Raw genomic sequence first — 21,217 nt, forward strand, 5'->3', positions numbered from 1 at the left:
TCCTGCTGCATCCTTTCCATCTTTCTTTCCCCTTCTCCATTCTTTTCCAAAATTATGAGAAGAGGTTCTCATTTCCCCCCCCTTAAAAGTGTTCCATGTTTTGTGTGAATATTTGGCAGAGGTGGAAAGGGAGAACAATGCATTTTATTATGTATTTTGTACAAATTGTATAATATTTATATTATTAGAATGAATTTTAATTCAACTTATTTCATATTATTTTAAATCTATCTTGGCCTGCCAGAACATCAAAAGTTAAATATTTATTAAATTCATTTTAAATTCATTTCTAATTCATTTCACTTTAATTCAGTTGATTGATTGATATTAAGTGTTACTCTAATAATCAGCACCCTAGGAATTGACCTCGGCCCCCATGAACCAAGTCACAGTTGGTTTTGGCCCGCCAGGTCATTTGAGTTGTGCAGGCCTGGTTTAGTTCTAAATGACTAAGACAAGACACATTTCATGACTTCCTGCAACAGCAAGAAAAAGAAAAGAAGGAAAGAAAGAAAAGAAAGAAAAAGGCATGACTACAATCTGAGCCCAGAGTTCCTAACCCAACTGGTAAGCCAGGTTGTGACCTTCCCTGTGCATTAGCCACACAGCTGACACATGTACCCTTAACTAAGAATTCATCACTGTGACCAGAATCTCATATTCATGATCTAGCCGATTGTGATGGTTCGGAACAGGATCAAATCCCCATGATGGATCAGAATGGCTGTTAAGAAAAAATGGCTTTTTTGGGTAAACTATCATTATATATTGTCTCTTAATTCATTTGCTTGAGCCTACTGCACTCCCTGACATGGTGCACCTTGTGTGCTCCCTTTATATTGTACACTGGATGATATGAATTCATCTCTGCTAGACATGTAATTTACAGTATATGGAAAGAAAGTCATAATTATGGAAATGATGGGCAATGCAAAGCAGGAGGCAGGCTGGGCCTAGATGTCCTGGCTGGTCGTTCTCTTTCCCTTTGCTCGTGCCATGAACCGCCCTAAGCCATTTTTGGAAGGGCGGTATATAAATCAAATGAATGAATGAACGAATGAATGAATGGAAATAAGAGGCAAGTTATGTTGTTTTGGTGTAGGAGCTAACCTACCTGCCTCAGATGTATTACAGACAATGATGCCACAATCAAATACAGACAAGGAATGTTATCTCATTAGCACTTTTTAAATACATCCTTTCCCGAAGACCAATATATGTGAATCAACAGCTGCGCAGAGTAGTTACAGTGAGAAATGGCCAAGAATAATTCACTAGACTTATTGGCAAGAAGGTAATTTGCACTCGGCCCAGAATTAAGTAGAAGAGAAGTCTTGACAGAGCAAATGCCAATGGAATATTGGGTGACTGAGAATTCTTAGTGTCATCTTCATTCTAATGGTTCTGTTCCTTCTTTTGAATTAGAAATGGAGGATAGTAACAGAATAGGAAACAGGAAGTCCAAAGTTGTAAAAAAAATAAATGCAAAAATAAAAAAACAAATATTTGGAATAAATCTGAAGACTCCACACAATCTTCAGACATATCTGAAGTAAACAAATAGATCACATGAGAAAACTTCAGTAATGAGAAAATACTAATATGCACAATCACTTTCTACTTTAATGATACTGTTTAAGACTGTTGTAGTTCATGAACACTAAGCACCAATATTTCAAACTAGGTGCACTTTTCTCATTTGAGCAGAAGAACTCATTATTTCAGCACCTAAGTTATTTGAAATATTTGGCTCAATTGCTGTTAATGCTGCATAATTTTTATTGGGGTTCTCAGCACCCAATTGCACCAAACACTCCTCCACCGGCTGCAAACACACTCAGCCCAGGGCTGCCACTCCTAATGTGCCCATGTGTTCTGTGGGTGGCCTGTCCACAGAGTGCCACCCACAGCCAAAGTTACATCAAAGCTGGTACCTACTAGAAGGCAGGTAGGAATGCATCAGGGAGTGTTTGAAGGCAGAGGGTGGAATGAGAACTTGCAAGGCTACAGGGTGGAGGGGAGGGTTAGCAGGAGAAGGCAGAGATGAGGCCAAGGAGGAGCAAAGCAGTGAGCTGGAGGCCATGAATAGGCCAGAACTGTTCAAGGACGACAGGCCTGCTGGGTAGGAGGAGGGACTGGGAACACCTTTGCCTCCCATATGGAGGCTTCAGGGGAAGAGGAACAGAAAAATCTCAACACTTTTAAAACAAGCCTTTTCTTTTCCTGTACTGTGAAAGGAAAATTAAAATGAGAGCAGGAAATGGAAAGAGAACACATCTGGACCCTATGAAATATTTAGTCTGGTTAGGAAAAATAAGGAGGTCCTTCATAAAGATGTGTGTTTACAATCTAGAATATTATAATTGGAATTTTCTGTAGTTAATTGCCTGATAAATTGCCAACTCTTATTCAAAAGCACAGAAAGAACTAGAGAGATACAACAAAAACAGGAACAGAGATCTTACCCTGAAGAACGGTGGTCAGATTTATTTCTTTCAGAACGATCTGGGAAAGACAAGGCATAAAAATTAGTTTAACTTAGCATCCCTCATGTATGGCTACACTGTCATGTCACATTTGACAAAAACACTATTTAAAAACTAAAGTTTGAATCTCTTCCTTTGAAGAAGACATTCTTTTCGTTTTTAAGGGGTATATATTTGTAAGACAGAAAAGGAAGTCTGTTAACATTTGTTATGTATATCCTTTGAAACACACCCTTCAGCATGCTTATTAGCTTGTTTTTATATTTAACAGATACTCTGTTTTTAAAAAGGAACAGACTTTTGTTTTGCAATGAAAGTGGAGGAGCAAAAGAAAAGAAAACCACTGGATTAGTCAGAACATAAAAACTATTCCATGAATCACAGCTGGCATGATCTTTTGAAAGGATGGGAGAAATGAGTGGTGGCGGATACAACTATTTCTGCAAATACATCGACTGTAATTCCACTCTGCCATTAACTCTTAGGCTCCTTTGGAGTTTCAAACCTTTTCATGCTCTTTAAAAAAATCTTTATTTAGGGAGTCATTATTAATAGACACTCAGCTTTTCTAGGAAAACTTCGGATGCAACAGGGACATGGTAGCTTTCACATTTGTTACTTCTATATTAATATTCTTGTACAAAATAAGCATTTTTTTTATTTTTAGGAATCTGAATGATGAATACATTGCAAATTTAACAGAACGAAAAGCAGTTCATGTTACCATAATTGTACAAAACATTTTTCAAACATAGTATGATAAAGTTGTTTATGGGGATTTCAGGAAAGTTATGTTCATAGAGTACAAGCGTGACAAAAAATACTAAATATAAACATAATAGTCTACTGAGATAAATTGTATTATTTGAAACCCTCTTGGCTTATTCAGAAAATATTGTCCATTTTTTAATGACAATATGCCTATTAAACGCACAGGAATTCTTCCTATTATTCTTTCTCATAGCTAATATATATTGTATATCTACAGTATAGGCTGTTTTTGTATCAGAAATAGACAATTGTCTTTAAAGGTTTTAAAACTTAGAAAGCACAAACAAAAGCATACAAGATTTCTTGTTCCATTTCATAAATTTGGTTTGAAATTCAAGGTATTGCATTAACATTCTGGATGACCACACACACACACACCCTCTAAGCAGCTCCATTTAATGCACAAAATGTTTGTGCCCATTTTTATTGATCCATTTTGCTGCACAAAATTACACTCCACCTATACCCCAACAATCAATATTTTTTAAGTTTATAAGTGTCAATATTACAGCTACATTACACAATACTTTATTTGCTGTGCTTTGTACAGCATTTCATCAAAGCTCCCATCATTGTTGAATGACATAACTTTGCAAGTTAGAATCACAAGAAGTTTCTCATACACAGAAGAAAAGATTTCTTCTCACAGTTCAACTTTGTAATCATCACCTTACCTGAGGCTACAGAGGAACAGGCAGACGTTCCCTTTTATTTTATTTTCCATTTGAAGCTGGAATTAAAGTGCACTGGACATTTACAAAGACATGTCACAGCAGAAAACCAAGAAGACTTTTCAAGTTGTAAACATCAGAAGCGAAAAGAAGAAATCATCACAAGCGAAAATCACATGTAAACAGCATCTGAGAGCTTCCCTCCAGGGCCTGTTTCTGATTGGCAGTTGCATCGTGCCCAGTCTGAGAGCTGGAATGCTGTCATTCAGGAAGTCAATGTTATTCCTTTTTCCCTTTCATTCTTTGCTAAACAGGAAATGGTTCAGTTGGAGTTTCACAATTTACTACTTAAAATAGGAGAAAGAACAGCGTCCAACACACAATGGTGTCAAAACTCTTTCCAAAAAAAGTTATTCTCTCTCTTTTCTAAAATACTTCTATTTAACAATGTGGACTAATGTTGGTTAACTTCAATTGTGGCAAGAAGGAAGACCTTGTTTTAAAAGATAGTCACATATTTGGATTTCTAGTTTCATACAAGATAATAATTTTGTGAAATCAAAAGTAGTAGGCTGTACTGGTCCCACACATACTTGCCACACATACATAAAGGGTAGACTAGAAAGATCTCTCACTCTCAAAGATGTGATGCTTAGGAATTTAAAGTATTTTTCAAGCCCTGGAAAATAAATATCTGTTCTAAACAAACAAGTGCAGGAATGCCAAAGTGTGTCACAAGTCAAAGTATAAGATAATGATACTCTAGTGTGTGCACTGCACTGTAACACATATGCAGCCTCCTGTTCTTTGAGGAGATGCCATTGTAGGCAACAGTACAGTACTGGAGAAATTGACAGAAGTGTAGGACTGTCTCAAAGCCGTATCCAGGCACACAAGCCCTTCAGCTCCTGTCCTGCCACTAGAAGTTTGTGGATGTAGCTGGACATAAGATAAGAAGTCTGCAAGTCTGGCCATAGTATAGTGAGAAGTTTACATTTCTTATCTGTTGTTCCAGTGATGTGTTGGTATTTGCTGCACAGTTCAGTAGATTTGCAGCAAAGTCATTCTAAGGTACCAGGGGCTACATATATTCAGTAGTACACTGCAGGATGACACTATCTCATACAATTCAAGGCAAAGCTGCTATGGAGGACTGGACATTGTAAAGCCCTCTGAACACACTTTATTTTGAATAAACAGTGTAGACTGCTTATACATGTCTAAAGCATACCTAGATGGAGATAGCTTAGCTACAGTTATCCATACTCTGGTAACCAGCTGTTTAAATTACTGCAATGCATTGTATGTGGAGCTGCCTTTGAAAACCATTCAGAAACTGCAACTGGTCCAAAATAGGGCTGTAAGATTATTCACTGGGACTGGGCATTTTGATCATTTCACACCAGTGCTTTGTCAGCTGCACTGCTCCCAGCCCATTTCCAGGGCCAATTCAAAGTGCTGCTTTTAAACTTTAAAGCCCGAAATGACTTGGAACCTGGACACCTAAGAGAGCACCTTGAGGGGCAGAACCACCATTGTGCAAACGGGTTCAAAGAATCCAGGCCACCGCCCCCAAGGGGCCACTGCCGTGTCCCCCCCAGCCCCCACCACTACAAAGCACCTTATAACAAGGAAGGCAAGGCACCCCTTAAAGTCTCCAGTAGGGTGGGGGCTACTGCAGTCCCGGCAGGCGAGGATATCCGGCAGCCGCTGGATGCTGCCCTGTCACCACTTTCTGAACTGCGCAGCAGCACAGATTCAAAGACTCATCCACCCAGCAAGTTGCTCTCTGAGGCAGGCTGAGAGCAACTCTGAACTTAGCTGAAGTCAGGGGCCGTCGCTAGGCAAGCAAACAAGGGAGGGAGGGAGGGAGGGAGGGGGGATGAGGGAGGGAGCGTGACGTGCTCTCTCAGCTCAGCAGCTTGCTCAGTCCAGCCTATAGCTAGCAGCTGCTGTGACTTAACTCTCTTTTGGAGCCTGGAGAACAGCTGCCTGCAGTAGAAGTGGGACGGAGGCCATGGGATGGAAGAGGGAGGAGGCTTAAGAGATAAGGCCAACTTTTGTCTCTTGCTGTTCTTCAGGTCTGCTACTTTAGAGAGATGTCTGCTACATTAATTTAGCTTTCACTTTTGTTTGGAACTGTTAGCAGAGTCCTGCTGCATGGCTCCTGAGAGCGTGCAGAGCTCACCATGATGCAAGCTTTTTGTTTTGAACTTAACAGCTAAGATCTGCTGAGCCTCCTGCCTAACAACAGTCAGGAAGAATAAGATACCTCGCTGTATATTTTGACTAGTTTGCCTTGCTTGCCTGTAACTTGCCTTCCCTTTTACTTACTTGAATACATTATATTTCTGATTAGTTTGAGCATGGTCTGTGCTGGAAACTGTTCAGTTCTGCTTCCCCATGTTGCCTGCTCAGGCTCCAGGCTATTTTAAGGGGTTTTTTGCAGTCTCTCTCATAAGAGATTGATGGCAGCAATGCCAAGGATTCTAAATGAGAGGAGGAAGGCTGGGGTGTGCAAAGTTAGAAAATAAAACTCCCCCCCCCACTCACCACTATCGCTGTCACTATCACTTTCATTTTAATCCCACCTTTCTATAACAGTATGTACTCAAGGAGGCTAACAATCCAAAGCAATATAACAGAAATCACACACATATAAGATTGCAATTAACATATAAGGTGTATCGATGAGCTGAAGTTAAGGGGAGCAACAAAAGGGGGGGAAGGATCCCATCATTATAAGCAGAGGTGCTCTTACCCCTGTATTTCCAGGCCAAAGTCCAGGACCTCCCCTGGCCACCCCACCCCCCAAAAATCCAAAGTCCCAAATATATAGGATGGGAATATGTTGAGTTGTATGTTGAGATGTTTCTGCTAATGCATACTGACACACACGCATACCTGTTTTATATTCCTACATTCTTGTGAGTTCAGTTGCTGTTTGTGCCCTCAAGAACCCATGTATTAAAAATACTGTGTGTGCCACAGTGAGAGAGAGTGTGTGTGAGTGTAAACAGCGAGGGGGTGAGTGAGGCAGCCAGTGGGAGGGCGAAGAATGGGGCAAGGGCAAAGGAGGGGCCGAGAGCCGTATGTCACCAAAACAAAAATGCAGTGCCACCAAAAGAAAAGAGGGGGACCCATCTTCAATTCTTGAATACGGGTCCCTTCAGGGCTTGCTACGCCCCTGGCACCTTGCCCCATATGTCCCTACATGTCTCTATCAGTGTCTATTACAAAAGCAAAACCAAAAAAAGTTTATTTATTTGTGTGTGTTTTTAACATTTATATCCTTCTCTTCCACAAAGAGCCCAGAGCAGTGTACACGAATCCCTGTTCAGCCATGACGCTCACTGGGTGACTCTGGGCCAGTCATGTCTCTCTCAGCCTAATCGACCTCACGGGGTTGTTGTGAGGATAAACATAACCATGTACATAATCATAATACTGATTATGTCCCTAAAAGACACTGAGATCTTTTTCAGAGGACTTGCTATGAATGCCCCTGTCAAATGAAGTGAGGCAAGCGGCAACTAGGGAGAGGGACCTTTCAGCAATGACAACCCACTTACGGAACAATCTCTCCAATGAGGCTTGCCTGGCATCCCCACTTTGTCCTTTTAGTCACCAGGCCTTTCCATTCACCCAGGCAAAGTTACTTTAAGAAGTTTTTGTATTTTACTGTGATCGTTTGTTTTGTTTTAATGTGCTGTTATTGTATATTTTATTCCATTGTTATTTTACTTTATGAGCCACCCAGAGAACAATTGTTATGGGACAGCCAAAAGTTCTTTATTAATTATTATTTTTAACAACAACAACAGGAGCGATATACATCTAAGTGTATGTTCATGTGGTAGGGAGCTGCAGCCAATTGCAGTTCCTTGTTGCATGTACATGGAGTAGAATACATACATAGAATCATCTCAAATATGATGCTATACACTCAATCTGTAATGTGTAAAGTAGCCCTCAAGTGAAAATTTGTTCACAACTGAGCTCAAATTATTTGGCTCATGTGTATCAAACTAAGTTACTCTATCAGTTGTAGGGATGTGCACAGAACCACAGCAGGGAGGCTCGAAGGTGGCAGGAGTGCCATTTTAAAAGTGGGGGAGGGTACACTTACCCCTCCCGCCGCTTTCCCCCCACCAGCGTACGTCTTTTGGAAAGCCCATCAGAGTGGCAGCATACCTCCCTGCCGCCCTGTTGCCCCCATCTTCCAGATATGACTGGAAGTCGCCGATGTGCCTGCACACGTCATGCACACACCCATGCCACCGTGCATAGGTGCGTCGGAGACTTCCAGTCATATCCAGAAGATGGGGGCAAAGGGGCATCAGGGAGGTATGCTGCCGCCCCGATGGGCTTTCCAAAAGACGGACCCTGCAGGAGAAAAGCGGCGGGAGGTTTAAGTGCACTCTCCCTGATCTTAAAGCAGCACCCTCACTGCCGCTGAACCGGCAGAACCACCGGTTCTTGAAACTGGTTCAGAGGCCCATAAAGGGCCTCTAAACTGATTCCGTGCACATCCCAAATCAATTGTACCTTACTACAAATTACTGAAAGCAACATTATTGCTCTTGTTCAAATAGGGCAAGGCTGCACAACTTCAGCACTCCTGCAGATGTTGGACTACAACTCCCATCATCCCTACTGGCCATAGTGCCTGGGGAAAATGTAGTTGTAGTCCAAAAACAGCTGGAGGGCCAAAGTTGTATCGCCCTGAAATAGGGCATGGCACCTATATATAAGGGAAGAAGTTATGAATACATGAACTAAACCAAGCCCTGACAAATCTTTTTGAATCTAGAAGCCAGCCCAAGCATTTTGGAGCCAGACAATGGACACTTGACAAAATTACCAGACTTCGTGACATTGTGGACAAAGGGGAAATGGGCAATTCTTTATCCTCTTTACAAGTAATATACTCAGAACAGACACAAATATGTATGGGACAAGAAGAACAATGAACACGGCTGGCATCAGTTAGGGGTTCCCTAGGCAAGGTGGAGGTCCTCTCCTTTTACCATGGTTCTCTTTGTTTGGCAGTGGCAACAACAGCATCCAAGATGGAACTGCAACCTAAAATGCTTCACATCTCATGATACCACATGCGAGAAGGGACAAAACATGGTGGGAAGCAGCCATCAGCTAAAAAGTTATTGTTGGTGCTTTCAGTCCACCAAGAAAGAAATTTGCTATCCTCTTCCACAGTAAGCAGAGGGGGGCCCATTCAAGCAGCAGCCACCAATTTTTGGCTAGGCACAATACTCCACGAGGCCCAGCAGTTAGACTCCCAATAGCTGTCCAAGAGTGCCTTGTGCTGGTGTCAGCCCACCCCTGACTCAGAGAAATCTATTGTGCATATTTGTCATAATCATAAGAAATGGGAAGCTGCCCTATACTGAGTCATACCATTGGTCCATCTAGCTCTGTATTCTCTACACAGACTGGCAGCGGCTTCTCCAAGGTTGCAGGCTGGAGTCTCTCTCAACCCTATCTTGGAGATGCCAGGGAAGAAACCTGGGACCTTCTGCAAGCAAGCATGCAGATGCTACTTCCTAGAGTGGCCACATCCCCTAAGGGCAATATCTTACAGCACTTACATGTAGTCTCCCATTCATATGCAAACCAGGGCAGACCCTGCTTAGCAAAGGTGACAATTAGTGCTTGCTACTTCACCTAATGGCGCAGCAGGGAAATGACTTGATAAGCAAGCCAGAGGTTGCCAGTTTGAATCTCCGCTGGTATGTTTCCCAGACTACCTATATGTATGTATACATATCTATGTATGTTTCCCAGACTACCTATATTGGGCAGCAGCAATATAAAGGTAAAGTGTGCTGTTGAGTCAGTGTTGACTCTTGGCAACCACAGAGCCCTGTGGTTGTCTTTGGTAGAATACAGGAGTGGTTGCCATTGCCATCTCCCATGCAGTATGAGATGATGCATTTCAGCATCTTCCTATATCGCTACTGCCCGATATAGGTACCAGTGAGGATTTGAACCGGCAACCTCATGCTTGCTAGGCAGGTCATTTCCCACTGCGCCATTAGGTGGCCTCAGCAGTGATATAGGAAGATGCTAAAAGGCATCATCTCATACTGCACGGGAAATGGCAATAGTAAACTACTGGCCTACTACTATTCCAGTGGTGGTAGGTAATAGAAGTTACGTTGGCAGGTCAGCAGGCCGTTGCAGGGGAAGGGAAATCAGAAACTTAATAGCTGTTTCCCCTTCCGGATGCCCTGCCAGCTCTTTGACCTTGGGGAGCAGTGCCAACAACCCACAGAACCTTGCCTTGCTCCTTTGTAACACCAGGTCAGTCCAAAACAAATCTGAAGTAATCCATGACTTGATCAGGGACGAAGGGGCTGAACCGGTGTGTATCACAGAGACTTGGTTGGGGGAGGCTGGGGGCCCAGTTTGGGCCCAGCTTCTCCCTCCAGGGTACTCTGTAGAGGAGCAGGTAAGGGAGTGTGGGCAGAGAGGTGGAGTAGCTGTGGTCTTTAAGGATAATATCTCCCTTACCAGGATCCCTATCAGAGTGTCTGATCATATTGAATATGTGCACGTATGTTTGGGGACCAGGGATAGACTGGGACTTCTGTTGGTGTACCAATCACCCAACAGAGTCCCTAACTGAGCTCGCAGACTTGGTCTCAGGCTTCTGGTGCCAGGGGACTTCAATATCCACTTTTGGACCGGGTTGTCTGGTGCAGCTCAGGAGTTCATAGCAGCCATGACAACTATGGGCCTATCCCAAGTGGTCTCTGGACTGACATATTTTGCTGGTCATACTCTTGATCTGATCTTTCATTCTGATCAGGGTGGTGTTCTGTGGGTGGGGACTCCTGAGATTTCCCCATTATCATGGACAGACCACCATCTGGTTAAGATCAGACTCACAGTTGCATACCACCTCTGCAGGGGTGAGGGACCAATTAGAATGGTCCATCCAAAAAGGTTATTGGATCCAATAGGATTCCAAGAAGCCTTGGAAGGATTTAATGTTGGCCCTGCCGGCGATCTGGTTGATGCCCTGATGGAGAATTGGAATAATCAGCTCACCAGGGCAGTAGACATGATCGCTCCTAAGTGTCCTCTCCGACCCACTTCAAAAATGGCTCCTGGTATACGGAAGATCTGCAGGAGTTGAAGCGGCAAGGTAGACGACTGGAGTGCAAGTGGAGGAAGACTCGAATCCGACAGATTGCAACACAGAGCACATTTAAAGATCTATGCTCTGGCTAAACGTGCAGCAAAGAAGTGTTTCTTTTCTGTCCGTATTGCTTCCATCCAGCAGAGCTATTCAGGGTTGTGAGGGGGCTAGAAGGGCCCTCTACTCCCCTGAATCCGAATCTGGAACCATCAGTTGCCCACTGCGACGGTTTTAATGAGTTTTTTGTAGACAAAGTCTCTCACATTCGAGTCGATCTAGATCTAGATTTAAACTCCACAGTCATCACAGTGTCAGATGCAGAGGTATCCAGCAGCTCCTCGTGTGGTTAGACTGGATCAATTTCAATTTGTGACTCCCGAGGATGTAGACAAGCTGCTCGGAATGGTGCATCCTACCTCCTGTCTGCTTTATCCTTGCCCAGTGTGGCTTATACTATCTGGCAAGGGGGTTGTTGTGGAGACCCTGGTGGCAATTATAAATACCTCTCTGAAGGAGGGCAGGATGCCTCCTTGTTTAAAGGAGGCAATTATTAGACCTATTCTTAAGAAGTCTGCCTTGGACCCCTCAGAGTTTAATAGCTACAGGCCTGTCTCCAACCTCCCATGGTTGGGCAAGGTGACTGAGAGGGTGGTGGCCTCCCAGCTCCAGGCAGTCTTGGAGGAAACAGATTATCTAGACCCATTTCAAACTGGTTTTCGGACAGGCTATGGGGTGGAGACTGCCTTGGTCAGCCTGATGGATGATCTCCAATTGGGAATTGACAGAGGAAGTGTGACTCTGTTGGTCCTTTTAGATCTCTCGGCGGCTTTCAATACTATTGACCATAGTATCCTTCTGGAACATCTGAGAGTGTTGGGGGTGGGAGGCACTGCTTTGCAGTGGTTCCGCTCCTACCTTTCTGGCAGATTCCAGATGGTGTCGCTTGGAGACTGCTGCTCTTCAAAATCTGAGCTTTTATATGGAGTCCCTCAGGGCTCCATACTGTCTCCAATCCTTTTTAATATCTACATGAAACCATTGGGAGAGATCATCCGGAGATTTGGTGCTGGGTATTATCAGTAAGCTGATGACACCCAAATCTATTTCTCCATGTCAACATCATCAGGAGAAGGCATATCCTCCCTGAATGCCTGCTTGGAAGAAGTAATGGGTTGGATCAGGGATAACAAACAGACTGAATCCAGACAAGACGGAGGTACTTATTGTGCAGGGTCGTCACTTGGGAAGTGACATTGATCTACCTGTTCTAGATGGGGTCATACTTCCTCAGAAGGAACAGGTACGCAGTCTGGGAGTGCTTCTGGATCCACACCTTTCCCTGGTTCCCCAGGTTGAGGCAGTGGCCAGAAGCGCTTTCTATCAGCTTCGCTTGATACGCCAGCTGTGTCCATTTCTTGAGGTTCATGATCTCAAAACAGTAGTACACTTGCTGGTAATCTCCAGACTTGATTACTGCAATGCGCTTATGTGGGCTGCCTTTGTACGTAGTCTGGAAACTACAATTATTACAAAATGCGGCAGCCCGGTTGGTCTCTGGGTCATCTAGAAAAGACCATATTACTTCTATATTACAGGAGTGTAATATGCTGCTAATAAGTTTCCGGGCAAAATACAAAGTGCTGGTTATAACCTATAAAGCCCTAAACAGCTTAGGCCCACAGTACTTTAGAAAGTGTCTTCTTCTGCATAATCCCCATCGTCTACTGCATACATCAGAGGAGGCTCGTCTGTGGCTACCTTCATGTTGTCTGGTGGCCACTCAGGGACGGGCCTTCTCTGTTGTCACCCCGAGACTTTGGAACGTGCTTCCCATGGGAATAAAAGTCTCCCCATCTCTAGCGGCTTTTAAAAAGTGTCTAAAGACTCATCTTTTTACCCAGGCCTTTTAGCTTTTTAACTTTTTAACTTTGGATTGTTTATTATTTGTTTTTAAACTGTTTTTAGTATTTAATTGATTTTAATGTTTGGTTTGTTGTGAACCGCCCAGAGACCTTGGGTTGGGGCAGTATAAAAATGCGCTAAATAAATAAATAAATAAATAAAATAAACCCCTCCTGTATTGTACCAAAGATAACCACAGGGCTCTGTGGTCGCCAAGAGTCAATACCAACTCGACAGCACACTTTACCTTACCTCAAGATCAGCTCTCTTCAGCAAATACCATTGACTTAAGTGTCCACTAGATTACAGTCTTAAGCAACATGCTATGAGCTAAAATGGACTAGTTAATTAACTTATTACAGCTAGAATTTAAATAAGATACTGAACTCGGACAACAATTATTTCTATCTGGTTTAATGTAATTTAGCAAACTGGCAGAAATATTACAATAAATTGCAAGATCATGTAATTATGACAAATAACTCAAATAATAAAGACAACAGTTAATATTATATAGCAGGGGTTCTTAACCTCACAGTTATGAAAAAGGCTACTGGACATACTAGCTTACATCCAGTCTAAGTTACTTATGAGTACTCCTACTGAAATTAATAGTACAAGTAAACATTTAAATGCTTATCTGTGTATGTGTACACATCTATACATAAAAACATAAATTTAAATTTATTTATTTATTTCCAGTTAGGAATAGAGGCTACTCTAGTCACTGTCTCACATCCACAAAGTCACAAGCAGTTTACTGAAATAAATTTTTATTTGACTTATTAATTTCAATGCGAATACTCAGTACTAATTTTCTGAAGCCAGTCAGTCAGACTGAGGGGAGGGGTACGCTGAGCTTCAGCGTGTAGCTAGCCAATCAGAAGCAGAGGAAGAGAGTCTTTACCCTCCTCCCTCTCCTTCAGAAGCCAAGGACATGTCAGCTTCAAGCTGGCAATCCTCAGAAGGGCTGCAGAGTGGGGAGGCAGAAGGGATCTGAGTATCCTCTGGGACCCCTTCAAATACCCCTAGGGGTACCAGTGTTCCCTATAATTTTTCTGATCTGTGAGTAGAGTACGTTATGTTCTGGGTATCAGTATCAAGGCAGTGTCTGTGCACATGCATTCCTGATCCAACCTGAGTGGTTGAATCAACCTGATGGGGATCTAAAATTAACTGAGCGGACATTAAAAAAACTTGTGAGCACACACCTTCAAGGGAACACAGACCAGTACCCGCTTTTGGAAACCTCCTATTATATAGGATCAGCTGCATGCTGAATCTATAATTCAGCTATGTATCTGTGCTAACTGAGCACCTATCAAAGTGTTGATTCAAAGTGGAAAGCAACTGGCCTTCTTCAACCCCAGCACAGCATTCATCCTGTGGCTGTTGCTGGTATGTAAAGGTAAAGTGTGCCACTGAGTCGCTGTTGACTCCTGGCGACCACAGAGCCCTGTGGTTGTCACTGTTAGAATACAGTAGGGGTTTACCATTGCCATCTCCCATGCAGTATGAGTACCTTGTATTTATTTTCAGACTGTGAGCACTTTGGGGGACAGGGATCCATCTTCTTATTCTTCTTTTATGTAAACCACTTTGTAATGGAAAGATAAATGAGAGCAAGGATGAGAGATAGCTGAAGAGTGAGATGGAATGTCGGAAGAGTAGAGCAATTGACATGTGGGAGTTGAAGATAGGAGCAGAAGAGAAAAGTCAACTGAAAGAAGTTGATAGAAGAGGAAGAAGAGAAAGCGGAAGATGAGGAAGAAGGAGGATTACAGTATTGGTAACATTGTTGTCTTTATTTGTTAGGTTACAGGCGTAATCTGTTCTTAAATAAAACCATTTACTCTGTTAAAACGTTATGTGTTCTGGCCTGGGTGAATCAGGGTATAGGCAGTTGCATCCCGCAGTCTTACCTTGCCAGTGCTCAGGCAGAGATATTATGAGAGATGCATCTTACAGTGTATTACTAATGCAGTAGCTGGAAGCTATTTAAGTGTATTTTGAGTCAAATAGTTATTACTTTGACTTATTAACTGACCCCTGGGGACCAAGAGCCTTGTGAGGGATCCCAGGTATGCCACACACTTTGAGAACTTTTTCATTGAAAAGCAGTATATAAATGATAATAGCAACAGCCGTAATTTTAGATTCTGGTGACTAGCATGAAAAAGTGGTTAAAAATAAGAGAGTGAAATCAGAAGCTCTCTATAAAGCAAAAGCAAACCTACACTAAACAACTGTTTTAGGGGTTTTGCAAAGTCTTAATCTACCAGTTGGGGCTGGATTACTTACCTGGCAACCTTGCACAAAGCCTGCCCTGAAGCAAAGTTTACAGCATTCCTCCTTAATGCTTTTGATACCATGCTGTGTAAACTATACTTTAACCAGGTTTTGCCATAGCATGTTTGCAAATTTTCTTCAAACATAGGAGCTGTAAGCCCAACAGGCACAATGTCTTGCATCAGTTATCACTAGAAAACATTCTTCAAAATATATGGAACTTTCTAGGTGGGGGGGGGGGAGAGACCAGATGTGCTTATTCAAACACCCAGTTATTGCAAACCCAATATGTTTGTTCAGCCTTAACCTTAAGGTTTCTTATATTGCAATCTTTCTTATATTGCAATCAAGGAAGGTTATAGGTGAAGTAGTAGTACTTCAATCCACCCAGCTGACAAAGCAAACCACTGTAAACAAATAGATGCCATCACACACCTTCTTCCAGGGGGCACCCTCTCCCGCATTTCCAGTTTTACTTTCCAACCTTAAAAACAACTGGTGATGCATTATGCAGAGAAACCTTTATAGGTAAAAGCCACAACCTTTGGCAAACTCGCATCAATTCCTTTCAGGGGCTTTGTATGTACTAATTGTTACAGTGCATTTATGCCAGTTTGAGAAACAAAGAAATATATAATATCTGCTCCAATATTTCTCTGAACAACTTAACATCCCTGCATCCCTGCTCTGTCCTCTCATGCTACCACTGTTACAGTAGCATTGGTCCTACGGCAGCAGCATCAACCCACTCTCTATCCCACACATCTTAAGTGTACTGCAGCAGTGCTTTTCCTTGGCTCTTTAGTACCAAAAATCAACAGGTGTGGATGCTGCTAGCTATACCTGCAGCCTGTCTCAATCCATCATGTAGGCAAGCTGTGGATAAGAAGTGGGGCAACAGTTGGAACTCTCAGTGTATCGTGCACAGTCTGGCAAGCTGCCACGTTTGGGGGAAATAAGAACATCATGCTTTGTCCATGCTTGGAAAGAAGTCTGCAGTGTTTGCCACAGACACACCTAGGGCTCTCCCTAGGACACTGTACCAGAGACAGAACACTGTACCAGAGTTGCCATTGGTCTGTTGAGCTGCAAAGCTCTCCTGGAGCAAGGGCAGAGACCTAGGAGGCGGTGATGCAGGCATTAGAGAAGTGGCTGGCTACTAACTGGACAGTAGCTAGCTGGTTTGTTTTTAAGGGGCAGGGAATGACCTTTCTATAAAGACAAATCCTTTTCTAAAGGCATGTGGGTTTTCCTTCGTTGCCACCCGGTGCAGAGCCAGACCGCCAGTGGCCCGTGTCCGGGCGCAGCAGTGGCCCTACTCACCCCGCCCCCCACATCCGACGTCAGACACGAGGGACGTGGTCTGGCTCCTGAACGGAGCCGCGTAACTCCATTTGGGAGTTAAAGTCCAGTCGGTGCTGCGTTCGCAGCGTGGCCAGGAGCAGGTTTTCCCTGCCTTAAAGGGAAGTGAGCTAAACTAGCACCCCCACATCTGACGTTAGACACTGGGGGTGTGTCGGGGCTGCGAGGTGCGGCCCCTGATCGGTAGCGGCCCAGGTTCTTTGAATCTGTTAACTCAATGGTGGCTCTGCCCCTGGTTGCCACTTTATGAGATTATGTGGGGGGATGAATCTAGTTATTCTTGCAGCAGGGAGGAACAATCTCCTGTTCAGAAGCACTCTCCTATACACTGAATTTTACAGGTTTCACATACCATCTACAAATGAAGGGTGGCATAAAAATATAAATAATAAATAAAATTATAATAAATACCTTTTGGCAATCAAACATGCCTGGAAACCTGCCTTCCTATTTATGGGAAGGAGCTACACACATGGACAGATTTGTTGGTACCCTTACAGCTCATTGAAAAAATGTTTTATGCCTCCTGAAAAGCAATTAAATGAAAAGCAATTGTCCCATGTATACCTGCATGCCTTTGATATGTTATTGAGTAAAGTAAAGCAAGTGGGGAAAGAGATAAAGTATTGCTTATTCTACAAAGATATTCTAAAGTGGCCTGGACACATTTGTTGGTACCCCTAGAAAAGATCATAAATAACTGGATTAGAGTGATTTTTCAAATTAGCCGTTTTCTTTCATTAGTATCATACATGTCTCCAATCGTGCAATCAGTCACTCAGCCTATTTAGATGGAGAACAGTAGTCACTCTGCTGTTTGGTATCATCGTATTTCCCACAATGAACATGGACCAGAGGAAGCAAAGGAGAGAATTGTCTGAGGAGATCAGAAAGAAAATTATAGACAAGCATGTTAAAGGCAAAGGTTATAAGACCATCTCCAAGCAGTTTGATGTTCCTGTGCCAACACTTGCAAATATTATTAAGAAGTTCAAGGTCCATGGGACTATAGCCATCCTCCCTGGACATGGCTGCAAGAGGAAAACTGACCCCAGAATGGGCAGAAAGATAGTGAGAATAGTAGACAAAAAGCCAAGGACAATTTCCAAAGAGATACAAGCTGAACTATAAGGTCAAGGTCCATCAGTGTCTGATCGCACCATCCGTCGCTTTTTGAGTGACAGTGGGCTCAATAGAAGAAGACCCAAGAAGACTCCACTGTTGAAAGAAAAACATTAAAAAGCCAGACTGGAATTTGCTAAAATGCATACTGACAAGCTACAGTGCTTCTGGGAGAATGTCCTTTGGACAAACGAGGCAAAACTGGAGCTTTTTGGCAAGTTGCATCAGCTCTATGTCCACAGACAAAAAAATGAAGCTTACAAAGAAAAGAAAACCATACCTACTGTGAAACATGAAGGAGGCTCAGTTATGTGTTGGGGCTGCTTTGCTTCGTCTGGCACGGGGTGCCTTGAGTCTGTGCAGGGAACAGGGGCATAGCTACTATTGGGCAAGGGGAGACATTTGTCTCCGAGCCACTGCCTCAAGGCCCCCCCCCGAGGCAAGTCACATGATCATCGTCCTGGCTCCCCAGGGCCTGCACTTCCTTCGGTGTTCTGGCCGGGGGTATTCCTTCACTCTCTGTCTCTCTTGAGCTCCTTCCTCCTTTTTCTTGGGGCGTGGGAGAGTTGAGGGGGTTTGTGCTGCTGCCGCAGATGAAAGGGACACCCAGAACTGTGCTTTAACAAAAGCCATTACTACATGCAAGAGAGCCTCCAGTTTATTTGTATTTTGTCCTAATAAACAAGCGGATAATTTGTAGGCGGGGGGAACGGGGAGAGGTAACAACATGGTCTGTGTATGGCTGTTCTCAGCGTTTTTACAGAGGCAGCAATGCATGGACTTTATAAAGTAATAGAGGACCTATTCTCTTATCTCCTGAAAGAACTTACAGGTTATTTTTGACACTATATTCCCCCTCCCACCCCTGAGTTAGGTTGGTAAAAATTAATGGCTTTTCATGTGAAACAGTTAGGAAAACCAGGATATTATAGCTGTTACTGGGGCATTAGCAACTTCCTCCCTGCCCTCACCAAGGTAGAAGCGAAGACTTTATTACATTTCTAACTCAGGTCTATGGTTTAGTTGGCATTATTGTATCTTCCCATTCCCTTCTCTCTCACCTTAATGAGTTTGTATTTAATTTCAAATAATATTTATCATTCTAAAAGGGACAGGCTTTATCTGAAATATTACAGAGGGCTAACATGTTTCTTTTTCTGTGGGAATCTCTGCTTTCTATACATTTATGGAATATGTATACTGACTATAGAACTCATCCTTTTAAAGAATACTTCATTTACACAAAATGCCAATTCAAATCTAACAGGGATAAATACTTTCTCTTAATGTCAAAGTGGGACTCTCTTGCTCAAATATCAGTTCAGAAGCACTGATATAAAATATTTTTAATACCAGAACAGTATGTCTTTCTCTAGCAGTTTCTCTAGTTGGGATGTGAGCAATGATTACTGTTCTTCATTGATACTGTTGTATTAGTTGGTTCTGCTGTTATTTACACCTTGTAACTAGTTGCGATAGTTAGCAGAGACACTGGGCTAGGAGAAGGAGAGGATATCGGGGGGGGGGTTAAAATCTCATCTCTGGCCCCACTCCAACCTTGCTATGCCCCTGGCAGGGAACAATGAAATCTCAAGACTATCAAGATGTTTTGGAGCGAAACATACTGCCCAGTGTCAGAAAGCTCTGTCTCAGTCACAGGTCATGGATCCTCCAACAGGATAATGACCCAAAACACACAGCTAAAAGCACCCAAGATTGGCTAAGAACAAAACATTGGACTATTCTGAAGTGGCCTTCTATGAGCCCTGATTTGAATCCTATCGAACATCTATGGAAAGAACTGAAACGTAGTCTGGAGAAGGCACCCTTCAAACCTGACACAGCTGGAGCAGTTTGCTCAGGAAGAGTGGGCCAAACTACCTGTTGCAGATGCAGAAGTCTCATTGAGAGCTACAGGAATCACTTGTTTGCAGTGATTGCCTCTAAAGGCTGTGCAACAAAATATTAGGTTAAGGGTCCCATCATTTTTGTCCATGCCATTTTCATTTGTGTTATTATTTGAAATATTCTGTTGCATAAAAACTCTAAAGCAAAGTCTGATTTTTGTTAAATGTGGGTAAAAACAATAATGGGTGTCAGTATGCCTTGACAATTTTACTATCGCTCCTGAACTCAATCCTTCCAGTATGCTTGGATTTTCATGCTGAAAATACTGGACACAATATTTCTGGCAACTGTGGTGAGGAAGTCCAGTTTCTAGACAATGAGAAGCTAGTGTGTTGATAAGAGAATCCGAGGCACAAGTGGCAGTTCCCAGTTCAAATTTCGGCACCTTCAGGAATTTACCATGTCGTCTCAAGTCATTACCTTTCAGACCCAACCGCTGATAACTGAGCAAAGAGACACCTTTTAAAGTAGTGATTCTCTTATACTGAGCAGGGTGAGAGCAACTGGCCCTATCCATCCCCAGCACAGCATCCCTCCAGTGGCTGTTGCTGGGAACTGCCTTATTTTTCTTTTTAGATTGTGAACCCTTTGGGGACAGGGGACCATCTTATTCATTTATTTCCCCCCCTATATAAACCGTTTTGAGAACATTGGTTGAAGAGCGGTAGTAGTAGCAGCAGCAGCAGTAGTAGCAGTAGCAGCAGCAGCCACCCCACAAAAATCAGACATCAGTATATTGCATTGTGATTCATTGTGTTTTATTGCCTGTCAATACAGAATAAGAAGATCAGGAATGCTGCCTGCTTGCTTCAGCACATGCTTCCACACTGCCTTCCCCAAAAGAGCAAAAATGCAGAATGCCTTTGGGTTGGATCTGAAAATGCTTATGAGCATAGACTTTTCTAAGTTACAGTTAAACCACAGTTCCTGGGCCTCCGTCTGAATGACAGGCAGAGCAAAAGTTTAACAAAGCTTTAACATGGGAGGAGAGCTGGTCTTGAGGTAGCAAGCATGAATTGTCCCCTTTTCTAAGTAGGGTCTGCCTTGGTTTACATTTGAATGGGAGACTGCATGTGTGAACACTGTAAGCTATTCCCCTGAAGGGATGGGGCCACTCTGAAGAAAGCACCTGCATGGTTCCAAGTTTTCTCCCTGGCATCTCCAAGACAGGGCTGAGAGAGACTCCTGCCTGCAACTCTGGAGAAGCCGCTGCCAGTCTGTATAGACAAAACTGAACTAGATGGACCAATGGTCTAACTCAGTGTTTCTCAACTGACGGTCCGTGGACTGGTGCTGGTCTGTGAGGAGTTGAGTGCTGGTCCATGCAGAATTAAACCCCTCCCCAAAACAATTTTGAGCCGGTGGGGGCTGCCACTGCCGGGAATTCTCCAGAGCATTTCTAGGCAGGCAGCCCTCACTGCTGGGATAACGTTCATTTCAAGAAAGCAAAATGAATGTAATCTCAGCAGCGAGGGCTGCCTGGCTAGAAATGAGCTCCGGAGAGCTCCTGGAGGTGGCAGCCCCCACCGGCTCAAAATTGT

The 21,217-nt window shown here is 43.2% G+C and overlaps 1 protein-coding gene across 6 annotated transcripts in view; it reads right to left on the minus strand.

Annotated features, from left to right (window-relative positions):
- SH3D19 (SH3 domain containing 19) overlaps positions 1-21,217 on the minus strand; it is a 124,343-nt gene that overhangs the window by 90,001 nt on the left and 13,125 nt on the right. For all 6 annotated transcript variants that reach the window (XM_053256388.1, XM_053256387.1, XM_053256391.1 and 3 more), the window contains exon 2: positions 2,466-2,505. In XM_053256388.1, the coding sequence (XP_053112363.1) occupies positions 2,466-2,505 (40 nt within the window). The remainder of the gene's footprint in view (positions 1-2,465; positions 2,506-21,217) is intronic.

Source organism: Hemicordylus capensis, chromosome 5 (genome assembly GCF_027244095.1).
Source record: "Hemicordylus capensis ecotype Gifberg chromosome 5, rHemCap1.1.pri, whole genome shotgun sequence".
Taxonomy (NCBI): Eukaryota; Metazoa; Chordata; class Lepidosauria; order Squamata; family Cordylidae; genus Hemicordylus; species Hemicordylus capensis.